This window comes from Solea senegalensis, linkage group LG2, assembly GCF_019176455.1.
Source record: "Solea senegalensis isolate Sse05_10M linkage group LG2, IFAPA_SoseM_1, whole genome shotgun sequence".
In the NCBI taxonomy this organism is placed as follows: Eukaryota; Metazoa; Chordata; class Actinopteri; order Pleuronectiformes; family Soleidae; genus Solea; species Solea senegalensis.
The window spans coordinates 26,888,024-26,905,068 of record NC_058022.1 but is presented as its reverse complement, the minus strand read 5'-3'; the positions used below and the strand labels follow the sequence as shown (position 1 = coordinate 26,905,068).

At 40.5% G+C, this 17,045-nt stretch overlaps 2 protein-coding genes across 3 annotated transcripts in view; one reads left to right on the top strand and one right to left on the bottom strand.

Moving 5' to 3' along the window:
- dock9b (dedicator of cytokinesis 9b) overlaps positions 1-2,098 on the bottom strand; it is a 49,990-nt gene extending 47,892 nt beyond the window's left edge. The window contains exon 1 of the mRNA XM_044011911.1: positions 1,732-2,098. Within this exon, the coding sequence (XP_043867846.1) occupies positions 1,732-1,845 (114 nt within the window). The 5' untranslated portion in view covers positions 1,846-2,098. The remainder of the gene's footprint in view (positions 1-1,731) is intronic.
- A 1,197-nt stretch (positions 2,099-3,295) lies between these two features.
- LOC122758072 (bone morphogenetic protein receptor type-2-like) overlaps positions 3,296-17,045 on the top strand; it is a 30,665-nt gene continuing 16,915 nt past the window's right edge. Inside the window, exons 1-2 of one of the 2 annotated variants that reach the window (XM_044011933.1) lie at positions 3,296-4,351; positions 15,920-16,105. In XM_044011933.1, coding sequence (XP_043867868.1) covers positions 4,183-4,351; positions 15,920-16,105 — 355 coding nt within the window. In that variant the 5' untranslated portion in view covers positions 3,296-4,182. The remainder of the gene's footprint in view (positions 4,352-15,919; positions 16,106-17,045) is intronic. The other variant, XM_044011924.1, reaches the window with a different exon arrangement.

The following is a 17,045-nucleotide window of genomic DNA, read 5'->3' as shown; positions in this document are numbered from 1 at the left end:
TATTGATTCATTGAGGACAGGCAAGGAGATAAAAAAGCCCCAGAAACTTGCAGTGTACACGCTCAGGTGGAAAAATCTATCAAAATGTTGAAATACACACACTCAAGTTTCATTTTGACTGAGATCAAAATGTCAGTGCCTTTACTGAATGTCCAGTGGGATCAATAGGACCATTTATCTCTCAACAAGACAAACATCATCTGTCCAAATTTGTCAAGGAAGCCAGCAAAATAATTGGTTTACAGCAACTCTCACTCACAAAAGGCTATGATAGAAGGCGCATTCCATCCTGTCCAGATGCAATCATCCACCTCAGGATGAATTGATTCCTCTTCCTTCCAATGGAGATACAGGATCCCAGGAGGAAGAACTGACAGATATTTCTTTGTTCCATGAGAAATGAACACTAATAATGCACACAGTTCTTAAATTGGGACCGTTTTAAGTCATGTTTGGTTGTGCTGTGTCCCTCTATGATGTCCTACACTATGTCTTTGTGTATTTGTACTGCCAACTGCAAAAGAAAGTTAGCATCGAGTGAAAATAAAGCTCTGAGCTGAACTGAACTACAGGAAGAGAGCAGCCATAAATGTCAAGAAAACCAATTAGATGCAAAAAAAAATTAAATTAGTATTGCAGATTAGTCTCATTATGCAACACAGACAAGGGGTTAATAACCACAGCACTCTGGACAAGTCTCTGAGGACGAGTAAGATAAACTGGACCACAAATAGAGCAGGCTACAGAAACAATAACACAGTCCACATTCTCGAACTTCTGAGGCATCAGCTTTATTTTCTACCTTTGTCATTGATCAGCTGTTTCTGTCCAGCCTATCTGGTTGCAAGGGCCACTTCAGAGAGTCAGGTGACAGGATAGACTACAGTAGTGTGCATGCATTAAGTGTGTGTGTGCTGTGTTTCTCATCACTCCAGAGTTGGAGGTGTACATTTCAGTTACCTGGCAACCCCCCATGAGAAAGTTGTAACAATAGTGACCTATGCACAGTTGGACAGCAGTGCAAGATACATTCTTGTGTCATAAATATATATAAGGACTGCTGTGTATTAAGATGTTGCAGCTTTAGCTAAAAATGCTGTGGATTGATAAAACCCCCAAACACTGAGGCCATGACTCAGATTAAGACTTCATCAGTGGGACTGCTGTGCAAAGCAACCAACATAATTTGGCATATTCTGACATATAGGCTGCTTTATGAAAAGCATACCAGAATGCAGGAAAACACACAAACTAAATCATTTGGATTGTGAGAGTTACTGTTCAAAAGTTACAGGCCTCTAAATGTACATTTTGTTGCTATGTGCGTTTGTGTCAAAGTTAATAAACTCTCTTTGAAATGGTGACAGCTGTATGATTTGTGTTTTATGTGGATATTTTTTGTTGTTGTATGCCAGTGATTTGACAGTGCCAGGGCGCAGCACTAGAGCCCGTCTTGGAGCTCAACTCGAATTCAACCTTTATGATTTGGAGTCAGATTCAAACAATGGACGCTTCACTACAACACCGCCCCATACTCACAAACCGCACTTGGTTTATACCAAATTTAGATGACCCTGATCTCTCACCTCTATATGGAAGATAAAGAAGTAAGAGATGCCAGCCTCTAAAATAATTATACAAACATGTTGAATTACTTATGTGGTTTCAGTCTTCTTGTGTATGCACATGTGAGTAAAGTTGGGGTCATAACAGTTGTCCTATGTCACTTACCATCAGCACTGAAGTCCTGACAGCCTCGGAGACGCTCTGCCTCAGCTCCGCGGCGGTGCCCGGTTTGTTGAGACCCCGAGTAAACTTCCTTGCCTCAGCTGGAGCAGAAGCCATGGTCCAGACAGAGCACCTGTCATCTGACAGACACACAGGTAAAGAAAGAGGAATGCGGCGCTGCGAGGGCTGAAAATGCTGCGCGCAAGGCTTTTCGACGCGCGTAAACGCAGACTTTTACGAAGCGTATACTATACTGCCATCGATTGCGTTCTTAAACCTATTTCAACTCAGTAACACTGTGGGTAACGTACTGCTTGACACCCTGCGATGACTTCCCTGGACAACAGAAACCGGAGAACAACATCCAGAGGCTGCTGCGCTCTGTCCCGTTGGCGGAGGACCCTTGCGCAACCGTCACGCCCCCTGGATGACACTGCAAAGCAATTCACCCATCGTGTTTAGAGACCATATTTAGGAACAAATAAGTGTTATCATACATACAATATCATGGTTGTGGACTTTTGGAAATACTATTTCGGAATATTCTTCATCTACTGGATCATTGTCTCCAAAAAGCAGTGGTTTCTCAAATGACACTATAAGAAGTATCAATGGCGAGTGATCAATCACTGCTGCGACTGTTGTATGAACATAAGACATTTGGACAGACAACAAGATACTATTCTATGATTATATAACAACAAAACGCATACTGTGTTGAAGCCACAGATCAACATTGCCACCTACTGGATCACTGTTTTAACCAAACAGTCTATAATGGGTTTGGGCACATACATAAGGTATGCAATGATTTAAATTAATTAGGATTATCTAAATCGGAGTAAAACCCAAATAACTAAATATAGTGTATTTCTGTGTACTAATCACATACCACTGTTAGTAGCAATAATAAAATAATGTGAAATATTGTAAATAACTGAGTATGGTATATGCACCAACTGTTTTTGTACATCATGAATACAAGGTTGTGACTACTACTACTACTACATGTAATTATTCAAATTCAGAAATATTGACATACTTTACCAATAATATGTTGAACTAACTCTAAAATCAACACAGTACAGTATTGTGTGCAATATTACCTTTCAAATTATAATTATATTAATAACATATTTTAAGAGATATCAAAATATGTACAATAAAAGTGTATGTATATGTATTTGTAAATATTACATAGGGCTTCTAAGTCGTGGCCTCAATGGTAATCACGATTATGTTTGATCCACATTGAGCTGGTGATTTATGATTATTAGTTAGTAAGAGGGACAAAATATAAATATATTAATTTCACAATCTTATCTGTTCACTTCAATGATGCCGATTTACAAATGTAAACGTGGACATTGGCTGTTTTGGAGGATTGTAAGGACTACAAACCCCTGAAGGAAGCTGTGATGTCGTGCTTAACTGACACCAGGTGATGGCAGCAATGCACCAACATTGACACAAGTTGCCATTAAACGCCAAAGAAGAAGAGGGAGAGCGAATGCAGCAGATTTTCACAGCGTGTTGTATCCATAGTCTCCGGCACGGCGGCGCTGTGGCACCTCTGCAGGGAGAGAAGAACTGTCCTCCACCCCCATCAGCAACCTGATACCGGAGACAAGCGGTCCAGACAAGCCTGCAAACGAGGCGTTCCCAGCCGCCCTGCCTGCCTGCCCGTCTGTCTGTCTGCCCGCCCGCCCAGCAAAGCTACGGACCGTCACTTCCATAAAAACGCTGCCGAAGATTCGTCTCCTCCCCCCGTCGTCTGTCTGCTACCACCGGGATAATGATGTCCCTATCCACAAACGAGAAAAGCTCACTATAGGCGCGGTTTACATGTGAATGATTTTTTCCTCCTCCACGAAGATCGTGAACTACTATGGGACATGAAAAACTAACTGGCTGCCTATTAGGCTAACGCCTGTTAGCTTCCACAGCAGTCGGTTTACAACCGAATCGAGCTAATCGGCTACGGTTTAGATGGGTGATTCCTGGCTGATTTGTCGAAAGAGTGGATGTTTTTCGAAAGTGTGCAACTGAGAATGCTTTTTTTTGCTGATAAGGTAGTTGCACTTGTGTTACTGTTCTGCGGTATTTGCATTATTTGCCTAAGTTTTCCAGAGCCAGACGGTCGTCATGGACAGCTAACATGTTAGCACGCAGAAATGGACGTTGTTCGCTGGTTGGTTTTAAATGGCAGATGCGAAAAACAAGTTAGCTACATGGTTTATCCACACGCTCTGTACTGAGTCGACAGCGAGAATAACTTAACTCCAAGTTAGCAGTTAATGTTACCTTTCGAATCACTCGAACTGACCGAAACTCAACGGCGCAGTTTTTTTTCTTTCCCATCAATCCTCAATGCGTAGTTCCATACATGACAGAGCAACTCAATTCATTGAGCTGACGTGAGTAAATAAAAGGGACTGAACATACAACACAGTGATGGCTGGGGGGAAAAGAAGAGGACCAGGACAAGTAAACCCCCGACTTGGAGGAGCTCCAGCTACAAGACCAAAGCCAATATCCACTGTCATGGCTGACGGCCGAATTACCATGAAATCATTCGCTAAATTCGTGTATTGCCTGACTATTCTTCTCACCTCTGTGGCTGGTAAGTGGCTTTTTTAGGAAAAAAAAATATTCTTGGAAACACACTGTGCTTCTCTTAAGTATTTATATCATATATGTATTAGGCACATTAAGCCTTTTTGGGTCATATTTAGCTTGAATAAGTTGATGAATCTGTTTTGTTTAGTTTTGGACTGGGTCATCCTCCGTGTGTTTTTTTTGTGTATGAATATTTGGTCATTTAAGTACAGATGGCTCCCCCTATAACGAGACGATATCATGTTCTTCAATCACCTCACTGTATACTCCCTCTGTTTGCGTGCGTCTGCCTGTCTGTCTCTTATCTAGTCTTCCCATCTCGTTGTCTGCCTGGCTCATTTCTGCCGAGCTCATCTCATTGCAGTTAAGTAAACCTTCGTAGATGTGGCCTCTTGAGCGAAGCAGAAAATGCATCCCCGGCTCCTTGTAATCATTCTGTGTACAGAGGCCTGGAAAATCACTGCCAAACATACCGCAGCCCTTGTCTGCCAACTTGTGCCCCCAGCTCAAGACTTTGGGCTGAAGCCAGGCTTCCGTGAGACCTTGAGCATGATAAGATAGGAGCAGAGCTGCACATAGATGTGGGAGCAGGAGCAGTAGCAGTGCACGCAGGGGGTGCAGTCAGTGGAATGTGTGGGAAGACTGGGAAGGTATTTGGCAAAATGTGTAATTTGGATGATAGGGCTTCAACACAGTGCTCAGGCTTTGGCAGTGTGTTGGGAAACAAGTGGTCTTGTGTAGCGTGCTTTTGTTGCATCAGAGTGTGTGTGTATAAACATCACAGTTAGTGGTTTGATAATCATTTCTGTTTTGTTGTTTTGGGTGCCCCATACATTCATTCATAAACAAAGTAAATAGGGTAGACCAATAATAATTAACTGAATACTTGGTAGTAGTGCTGAACAATTTCTAGAAAAGAGCTAATTGTGGCTGAGACGGTTTATTTGCAATTAAAATCAATTTTTCATTCACTGTGTCAAAATTGAAAATTAAAAATGAAATTGCTCCTTTGGAATTTGCTAATTGCGTTGTTTAAACTGCATTTTCAGCATGAAAATGATTAAATGGGCAGCTCTATTTAGCTGCTGGGTTTCCATCAGGTTCTTTTATCTTCATTGGTCCCATTAAAAAAACATATAAAATTAGAAAAAGAAATGAAATATAGCAATACAGTCTTTGGGCATGTAAGAAGTAAAAATGTAAATGAGAACAAGTGGCATTGGAAACAGATGGAGTGATCAAGAAAAACATGTAGAAATCACGTGACTGAAATGTCACTCCATTTCACTGCAGTGGAAAACATAGAAACTTGGTGCAAGAAGCAAATATCACAATGAACATTTTCATTTCATGCTTTTTGATGTTGCTCTGTGTTCTTTATTCATGTTATCAAATTACATTCTATTATCCTTACGTGGTGACCCGCTTTCTATCACCATCTAACTCCCATTATTAGCTTAGAAGCAGTGGATGGAAACACAGGAAGTTGTGTTTTTTTATTTAATTTCTTTGTTATGTTTTGATTTTATTTGAAATCTGGCTAGTGTGTACGGTCATGACAAAATTCTGAAAGTGCCCAGTGATTGTGTCCCTCTTAGTAGCAGTTGCATTCACTTACTATAGACAAGTAGATTTTTTAAAAACCCACACTTAAATGACAAGCATGGAGCATAATTGTTAACTTGAGATGAAAGAAGATGTTGTCTCCTTTTAACTGGAGGTGATGGAAGAAGAGGGAGAGAATGGGGCATAAAGCATGTCCTGAAGAAACGAGCCCTAACTTAGGCTGTGGTGTAGGAATCCAAATCATTATAATCAGCAAAGCTGTAATTTATCCTTTCAGCACACACATCCATGCACACGCATTTTCTCTACAAAATATTATTGTTTCGATATCCAACATGTAAATTCGTCCTCTGGAGTGGTTTAATGACTGTGGAGAGAGGCAGAGGATTGACATACATGCTCAGTAGTCTGCCAGTACTCGGATTAATGGATACTAATATGCATCATGGCTCACGTAAATATCCAATGAATTCCAATTGCTGTACTTTTCAAAATTAATCTAGGCCGCTGTCTGAGTTTTTTGGGATAATGACTGTAAAGAGAGAGGAGTCGAACCTTTCACTCTGCGTGTTGTTTAATGACTGCGAAACAGAGATATCATCGCTCTATGGCTGTTTAATCACTGCAAAACAGAGATATCATCGCTCTATGTTGTGTTAAATGACTGCAAAACTGCGCTATCCCACGGCCTATTTCTTGGGATGTAACTTGTAATGATGATTATGAGAGGAAACAGGCACGCTGATACCCTCACTGACTGGGCATTATTCTCTCGGCTCCAACAGAATTACTGCCTTCCATCATCCCCTTTCCTCAACTTTCCTATTATCCTTGTTAGTCAAGTTTTCATATTAGAATCAATTTTTGTCCAACTGCCTTGACTGTGGCTGAGCTCAGGTCATCCTTTTGCTCCCTGTCCCCTGTGAGTAATCAGAGTGTGGGCATACCCCGGCTGTTCAAAAATCTGGAATAGAAACCTGTCCAAACATGGCACACGTCTGCACACGCTGTCTTCGTTGTTGTCACAGATGTGATCTTATTTTGTGACATTAGCTTTTTCTCCACACCATATTCCTATATTCATTTTGAAAATGTGTGCCACAACCCACATTCAGGCTGTGTTTACTGTCCCAGGGAAGCTGGAGGTTTGGGGGTGTAAAGGGGATTCGATCAGAAGAATTATGCCATAGCAATAACATGAAATGAAATGTTAATTTTTTTCTGCTTGTCTAAAACCCAGAAAATGTGCCTTGCGCACCCCATACTGTGGCAATGACAGGTCCACTGTTGGACAGCCGTACCATTTCCGTCCAGCCACCCTAGGCTTGGGGCGGGGGGCCTTTCAAGCTGCCAGCTCTGCAGTCGCATCAGTAGTTAAACAAAAAGTGAAACTGTTGTTAGACTAAAACCTATAGTGTGTGGTTTGCCAGGTACTGTGTCAGACTGATACCAGCCTTTGCATTGTATCACCTTTAAATGATGAGGTTGTTTGAAGAACATGGGAAGAATCTGAACCATTCAAATTCAAAGTATGAAAAATGCTTAGGAATTTGCTTTGCACACAGACAAATCTCACTTGATGTTTTTAAAGCAAGATGTATCCTTGAGTTATTACTGGCCTTATAAACATTTGCATCATCAAATAGCAGTTGTTGAGGAATGCAAATTCATATGAGGAAAAATGTTGCTGAAGGTTATTATTCGATTCTCTAGCGGTAGTTGTATTGAGAATAAATGTCCTTTATTTATTTATTAATTTATATATATATATATATATATATATCTATATATCTATCTATATATATATATATATATATATATATATATATATATATATATATATATATATATATATATATATATATATATATATATATGTGTACACATACATATACATATATACATTCCACTTATCAGTGCAGGTGATAATAAGAATAAGAGAAGATATCACTGCTTCTGCTGCATCAATTTTGGTTCTATTTTTTTTTACTTTTCACTTGAGCCCAACAAGGGATGCTAAATAGGTGGTTTACTCTCTTAATTGGACAGCTATTCCCTTGACAAAATGTTTGTCCTATGAAACGAAGGATTTTATTTATATCTCTCGGTAGTATATACAATCGTTTTTATACTCTTTTTTTTTACAGTTTTTCTTTATTGAACTCGTTATTACGTTATCATTACTAACAGCATGTATCACATTTATACACCTGTAGAAATATTTCAACAAGAGGTCGACCGATAAGGGTTTTTCTGCATTTTTTTCCCACCGTATTTGTAAAACTGTGAAGCAGTCAGTGTGTCGGGGTAAGAAGGCAAGAAGAAGGCTTACTCTGAGCCAGCTACTCATCATTAGTATTTGTAAAAAACAGAGAAAAGCAATTTTATGCTGTAAAATAAGGAAGCTGTTTCAGCAGCTAAAGGCTATAAAAGCACTAAACCTGATTTGATTCAATAAGTCCACATCATGAGATACATCCTGAGATATCCATTATTTTATGAGAGAAGATGACACTGACAGTAGCTGGAATCAGACCAGGGAGTGGAATGGAGGCAGGGTTGAAGGCCATTTGATCTCCAATATAGCTTGTGGTATACTCTATTAGATAAAAAAAAAAAGAAATCAATATCTGTTTCTCGTAGTACCATAGTTCATGTTCTAAGAGTGAGAGGCAGTAATACTCAACAGTGTTCAGGCGACCCTCTGGATTTGCTAAAGGGAGAAATTAGGGGATGTTTTAGAAAACAAAAGGTGCAGCCTTGAGATGGTAACTCAGAGTGACAACCTATGATTAACACAATGTATTCTCCTTGACTAGCGGAGACAATAAGTCTAGAGTGTGTGGTAAATGCTGCTCAGAGTATGCACTCAGCTGTTTTTGTTACATATGTTTGTGTTTTCATGGAAAGGAATTAAAAAAGAGCGTTGATTAATTAGCACCTGCAAGGCAATAAGGTGAGATTAGGCTTGTTTTTATATTGTCTACAACAAGTGTGTGGCTTTCTAGCTTCCATATTTTAAGCCTTACATCTTTCTGTTCACATCAGCTCTCAATTCACACAGCAGGTATTACAAGTTACCACTGGTGAAAACTAAGGAATTCTTCGACAACCCAGGTCTGTATTTCCCTCTAACAAAGTTTGTCATCTCTCATTTTGATTCAGACATTATAAATAAACTTATTGTTATTATTAGCATTATTAAGATTGGGGGCAGTGTTGGTGTCAATCCCTGCTGTCATATGGCGAAACTAATTAATTAATTTAACTATGAAGCGAACAACACGTTACTTTTTCCCAACAAATGACTTTTGTCGTATTCACACCAGCCCTTCTAATTTGAATCCTCGTTTGTTTGCTAGGAGAGTCCGGTTCATTTGGGTTGGTGTGAATGCACAACCAAACTCTGATAGGTCTTGTTTGCGTCAAGTGAACCAAATGCAGGAAGTGGACTACAACGCAGGGCATTGTGGGTAAATGTAAACACAACCAAAACAGCGTGTATGTTTCGTATGTACACATAAAATGATAGGATTGTCATTTTATGTGTTTTGCTCTTATGTGGAGGAAACGGAAGTTGTCCTGCATTAACCAACAGATGAGCAAGCTTTCTTGGTCATTGTTGTCTTGTCTTCTCCTTCAGTAATTCTTGATGCAGCGCTGCCTCAGTTGAGGAGGGGAATACTTTTATTCAAAAGGTTCAGTTCGTGTCACCAAAGTGCAGTGTGAAAGCAAACTCGAACTCGGCACAATGTTGCAACCCCCCATCGAACCGAGTCCCCAATTGGACGGAGTCCCCAATAGTACCAAGTCTAGCGGACTATTGGGTGTGAATACGACTTCAAAAGCAATTCACAGAGAATAGAACAATTATCTTCTCAAAATATGCTACCCTCCTAATTACTCAAGCCCAGCAATGTGGGAGAAAAAATTTATCTCAGGCTGCAACAATTCATTTACTACTTAACTGATTACTTCATGAATTGTCATTTTGATTTTTTTTTTGGCTTCCTAACTGGATATTTTCTGGTGTCTTTGCTCCATATGACAAAGAAACACCAATCAGTTTTTTTTTCCGCATTTTCTGGCATTTTCTGGACCTAACAATTATTAGATTGATTGATCGTTATAGTCGCGCTCCCTTTACACTAGACATTACAGCATGGTTAGTTCTCACACGGCAGGTGAAATCCATTCATACCAGACAACCACAGGCCTCTGGTGGAGTGGGCGGATGTGTAGAGAAAATTAGGCTGTCAGCCTAGTATGTAGCCCATCAAGGTGACACCGGCTGTTCACATATTCAACAAGGAAGTGACTTTATTTATTCACAAAGACTAAATTCAGACACTGCCTGGAGCCAAACTTTTGCTTGTTCAAAATAATCTGAGATTACATCCCTCTCTCCCCTCCCCTCCCCTGGTGTGATAGCAAACACCACTTAGGTCACTGTGTCATCTGTGTTTTCACAGATGACATTCAGGAAAGTTGAAGTATAAGAGGAGGAGGGAAGTGGCTACATTTTGGTATAAATGCATCATGGTCATTAATGGAGACCTCTAAGCTTTGAGGGTTGTATAAACCCCAGGATTAGCACAACTGTACCAGACATAGACAGACACTGACAGAATGGTGGTGTCTTTGGTGGGAGCAGGGGGCTTGGCAGACCCAGGGCAGCAGATGGTATAGATTAAACCCCCTCACTAAATCTTTAAAATCAGCCAGGGGACTTGAAAACTCAGGGTGTCAGCAAATGCTCTTGAATCCCATCCATCCTACCTCAGCAACCATCATGCACCCAAACAGCAGCAGCAGGCACGATTAAGAACCCTAACTGATGCAATTTTTTTGTAAAATATAACTTAAATGTTAATGAATAATAAAAAAAAATTGCTATTGCTTAACTTTATTTGCCAGTAATTGAACAACACTAATGGTCTGATTCTAATCTATATTTTATGTAGGTATTATTAGCAATAATTAATAATCTGCAAATCAGGTTTGGGCATACATAATGGCACTTCAGTGGTAGCCGAATCTTTCTGAAAGTGAGCAATGCCCAGAGGAAACCACCACTAAACCATGATTCTGCATGGCAGCTTTATGGCATTGCTCCCCATAAAAGCAAGCTCAGATTGTATTTTTCAGTGGCTGCGGACAGTCTACCCATGCCTGCAGAGGAGATGGTGTGCACGGGTGCATCAAGCACGTTTCAGCCTTTAGTCAAGAGAGCCTGCTCTGTTTTTTTGTTTTCTGTTCTCCCCCTCCCACCCTCAGTTTCTGTTTCCAGGCATGAATGTGAACTTGTCTGTGTCGATATATTATTGTTTGCAATGATGCAGTATAATCTTTTATTTTGTTTTATCTTTGAATTTTAAAAAAGCCATATCATAATGCAGATATTACAGTTTGGTGTTATGCATGATGTGGGGTTCAGAATTTCACTACATTGCTACTAGCACTATCACTTTTCAAGCATGGCTGGGTGTTAAGCCAGCTTGCAGAACATTGGAGTTGTTGGTCTAATGCTGCCCTTTGTAGTACATTTGTAAAATTTGAATCCAAGCCAATAATAAAGTGAGTTTCCTCTGTGGGATCTGGTGTAGTGGAGTGTGTAGTTTACAGAATGACACAAATGTCCTGTTTCCTATTGGAAAATACTTAAATGGTTCGATAAAGCGGCAAACATTCTAGCTCTGTTCCACAAATGGTGCATGCTGAGGAGTGGGGTAGAATCACATCTTTTGGTGACAACCAGTTCAAACTCAAAGAAATTAGTTCGAGAAAAGGCTATGAGATGCCTTCAAGGAACGCCATAACTCACAGAATTTCCACAGTAACAGAAGCACTCCACCAACCACATGCCTGTTGCTGCCACCACCTTGTGGTAATAGATGTACTACTTATTCAGTACTCATCAGCACATCATCAATAAAACACTGTTTTTATTTTATAGATTTTTTTTTTGGGACAAATGTCCCAGGAACAATGTGATAATCTTTTATTTTAAATAGATTTTGCCCTCTTCTAATGAATTCAGAATCAGTTGTAGGGGCAGAATAGTGGACACATCAGTACACTGGGTGACTTTTAATCAAGTTTCAGATGCCTTGCATTGGTCTCATGGGCCTTGTCAGTAGGAAAGAGAGAGCCAGATTAGATCTGTGTTGTGTTTTAGCTGCGAGGCTAAGGGGAAAGAGGTAGTCCAAGAGGGTGGGAGGGTGCACTGAAGGCCAATGGGGGGATTGGTAAATAACTGGGCCATGGGTAAACACTCAGCAGTCTCTGCCATCATCCAATGAACAAGCTTGGAGCAAAAACTACTCTGAAGCCTTTTGATATGACTACCCTCTCCCTCCTTCCCTCCCTCCCTCATCTGCCTCAGTCCACTGGCCTTGCCTGCATACTCTGACCCACAATCCAATACTGCAGTGGAAGCCAAGATCACACAGCAAGCTCCACAGAGCTGAACCAGAAACACTGCCTGCCGTGACCAATCAGAGCTTAACACAGAGAAAGGCACCCACCAAAAAAACACAGAATTTTGTTGAAAAAAAGCAGAGCTGCTGTTGAGACTGTTCCTTCAGTCGGACTGCAAATGACCATCCCATGCCACCCTTATCTCCTGTTCTTGTGTATTGAGCTACTAAATCCAACATATATATGTTTCAGTGAGTTAATATTCCCTTTTTTGTCGAAGAATCTGGAAGAAATTGGGATTAAAGCTGTTGTGTGATCACTCATAGTTTCATTGTGCAGCCGTGCCTGCACAATGAAACTATTTAACATGTTGCTTGTCAGTCAGTGTGTCATAATGTTATTTCAGTCAGACAGCCAGTCACGGGTTGATGCGGGGTGGGGGTGAAGGGTTAGGGGATTGTGGACATGTTTCTTTGCGGCATTCTCTGCCTTTTGTGACACGAGCTTGAAACTACCATCAAACTCCTCACATGTGTACTGTACATTGTTACAACAATGCTTGATATCTTTAAAACACACCTAGACGTGTTAATCTACGAATATACGGGCGCAATCTTTTGTGTGTTGTACTGATGCAGAAAAAATTACTTTTTCCTTATTTTTAATTTACACTTAAGCTTTTGCTGCGTAAGTATCGTGATGGAGTTTTTGGTATTTCATAGCCTTGAATTTCAGTAAAAATGTTAATAATTGATGTAGTTGTACGGAGAGAAAAGAGATACTCTGCTCTATGGATTTTTGTTCTCCCAGTCCTGTCTATGGGTGTTGTCACTGGCTCTGCATTTCCTTCTTTTGTTCCTATACTGTTACTCCTTTCTTTCCCCCCAGTGTTCCTCCATGACAACTCATGCCCTCACTTTCACCGCTCACTCCCACATCGCTGGGTTTGAGTAATTAGGAAGGAAGCACATTTTAAGAAGATGATTGTTCTATTCTCAGTGAAATTACGTTTGAGTCACTTATGGGAGAAAAAAAGTACATGTGCAGTTTACATTGACAACAAGATCTGAATTAAGACACTGCATACCAGGGTTGGGCGGTAATGTCATATTAGAAGGCGTGTTTATAAAGCAAAGCAACTGTGTCCACTAACAACATTGTTAACTAAGACCATTGTTAAACGGGAGTCAAATGCCTTCTGTGTACTTGAGCTGAAACGATTAATCGGTTATTAATCGATTACTAAATGAATCGACAACTATTTTGATAATCGAATAATAATTTTTTTTCATGATTAAAACAAGATTTCCGATTGTTTAAGCTTCTTAAGCTGTGTTATTTTCTTCATTTCTTTGCTCTGGATAGCAAAGAAAACATTAAAAGTCAATCATTTTGGTTTGTAGACAAAACAAGACATTTGAGAACATCATCATTTCCAGGTTTGACAAACGATTATTTTGACAAACGATTAATCGAGGAAATAATTGACAGATTAAACGATTATGAAAATAATCGTTTAAAAAGTGTACACCCTAGAGAAGTGCGGATGAGCTGTTATGTCATCCACACCCGCTGCTATATATCAATAATCCACCCCGTCATCATTCATTGTAGTAGCAGTCTGCTAAACGTATGGAACTCAGCGGCTGTGCAGATCGTCTAGGTCAACTAATTTCTGCCTGATGAAAAATAATGTTTTTAGAATGTTCACATTTCACATCTAGTCAACATGTTAACCTACGTATTGTTTATTTATTTATTTATTTATTTATTCCTTTGTTTGTTTGTTTCAACACCGACCCACCCGTAATGCATCCAAATATTTTTTTGTGTGTGTCAAATACACACAGTGTGTCCAATACACAGTGTTTTTGACAGGAATTTTTTTTAACACTTTTGCTGTTTTGCTCCAACAGATCATAGCAGATCTTCACTCTGTTGCAGTAAGAAAAAAAAAGAAAAGAAGTGGTTAAATATGAATGAATATCTGGCCATTACTGTGCGTCTCTTGATAGTCATGCTGGTGTTCAGTTGGGGGAAATTCAGGGTTCTTTTCTAAGGTGAGTTATTTTTCACATCTGCCATGTTAGGTGCCAATTTTCGCTTTCGGCTAAAATTAAATTCCCTTTTGCATCTTGCGTTCTGCTTAGTCTCTGTTACATTCAGTGAATAGAGCAGGATCCATACAGGTTTGTAACATGTTTTGTCTGGTTTGAAATCACATGAGAAATAAAATTGAATCTCTTCACACGCATACTAGCATAATCAGGCTGACATTTATGTGGTAATTATGTTGCGTGTGTACCGATTGGTGGTCATTTTAACTATGAGCTTGTTAATGTGCTGGTGGAAAAGGCAAGCAAAGGATCACCTGCACTACGAGGAGTCTAACGACTAACCCTGCCACTGAAGATGGCAGCTCATTGAAATTCAGTTTCCTCATCTAAGTAGAATTCCTCCACATATTTAACCCTAAGACTGAACTCCTTTTCCACTCTGCATGTGTACAGCGTAGCCCCCTGTGAAGGCAAAATCAGTGGCACAGAAAAGGCCCAGAGGTTGAGGTCAGACCACACTAGACCAGGGTTGATGGCTTTATCTGCAGCTGCAAGCAGAAGAGGAACATTGGTGCTGTGCCCAGCCGGCAGAGCTACTGCTCTGTCGTGTCACCCTCTGCCTACACAGGCTAGCTTGACTTTAGACAGAGCACAGCTACCTCTCCCCACCCCTTCTTCCCGGATGGAGGAAAGGGAGGAGCTGGGAGTAAAGGGAACAATCTGGCACGTCATGTTTCCCTTATCTGAAATTACCCAAAACGCAGCAAAGCAGACTGTTTACAAAAACGCACACACACTGATTTTGGCTCAAACTCGGTCCCATCTTTTTCCTGCTGCAAAACAACAAATAACAGACGTGAAGCACAATTTTGACACTGAATTGTCAGTCATATTCTCTGTAAACACAAAATTGAAAACGTTTGCCCTTATCTACGCATTATCTGATGTGTTTGTGAGAGGTTTAGTGTGTGTATATGCTTTTTATTTACATTTTTGATCAGGGTTGTTTTGCACCCTGATGTCTACTTCTCTTTTCCTCTGTATGAGTTTGTGTTACATGTTTCAGGCTAGAGTTTATATTGGCATTTCTATTGATCTGTGGGTTTGTGAGAGGCTGCAGTCTTTCAGACAGACAGCTATTTTTCAGCTGTGCATTCTTCCTGTACAGACGCATGCAGAAATATGAATCCTCTCCACTCCTCTGAATTTGTAGATGAAGCGTGTGTACGATGTATGTTATGTCCATGTATTTGTAGAAGTTGCGATTGATGATATCCAGGTGATCAGCATAGATGTGATAACATTGTGTAAATGATTGGCGATATTTAACCATCTTTCTCCCTCTTCTCTTGCGGCACACTCTGCTCATAACCAGTGAAACAACACGGCCTTCATCTCAAAGATTTATGTGCTTACCTTTTTAGATTTTTATCATTCTGAATTCCTGCTTTGTAGATACTCAAAGCTCAGCCGTGGTGTTTTTGCTAGAAATGATTGACTCAACTGTAGCATTTCTGGCTTCTTCACAGCGGCGCAGGGCGAGGAAAGGGAGTGTGCCTTCACAGATCAGCAGCAGCAGTGGCAGGTAGATCGAGTGGCCGGGGGCGAAGGTCGAGTCTCCCCAGAGAACACCACCATCCGCTGTGCCAAGGGCAGTCACTGTTTTGGCTTGTGGGAGAAAAGTCCTCCAGGCGAAGTGCGACTGGTCAAACAAGGTAGGACTGCAGTTTTATTTTGATAAGTAATGCGAATGCAGCAAAATATCTGAATCGAACATAAGACACCAGCAATAATGATTCACTTAGAATAAAGAAAACATACATCCCTACTGTCTGCTATAGACAGTAGGGATGTCCTGATGCTGATATTGATATCGTCTGATATCAGCCAAAAAACAAGTATTGGATTATATCGGACTGCTTCTAAAATCTCCGATATAAGCGCTCCAATACAACCAGTCCGCTCCAGCACTTCTATCCAGCAGCGCCCGCTGTGAAAGCCACACAGAGAGCACGAGCTAGCCGTTAATACCACGCTAGCTCACCCTGAGGCGAGCAGCTAAAAGAACATTATTTCATAAACCAGCGCCACCTGTCCACTTTCAACAGCCTCTGTTAATTATACCCAAAAAAACAGCCCTGCTAAGAGCTGTCTGTGTGTCCTGAAGCTCCACCCACAGAGCTAAGTAAGTCTGCGGGGCCGGTCCCTGGGCTCTGGGTTTATCTGCGGGACGAGTCACTCACCCTGTGTGGGTTGGGCTAATCTAAAATAGAGAAAACAAGGGGGGGGGTGTTCTCTAAAGACACGCCGTTACCTCTGAAACACGGGTGCACTGAAAACACCGCCATTAGCACTTTGTACTTTCCTCCTGATGAAATTAACCATGGACTGTATGAAATTAACATGGCAAAAAATCCAATATTCATATGTTGAAGGTTAAAATGTATGTAACCCATTGGTTAATAATAAATGGGTCAGTTTTTCCTCATACCTACTGTTGCTGACTATTGTTCTCTGTAAGTAATATCAATTGATCAAGCCTATTCTAACATTCCACACTACAAAATAAGTAATTAAAGTATGTATGATTCGTGCTGATATCGGATCGGAATCGGTCAGTACTTAAGGCTGCAATATCGGTATCGTATCGGAAGT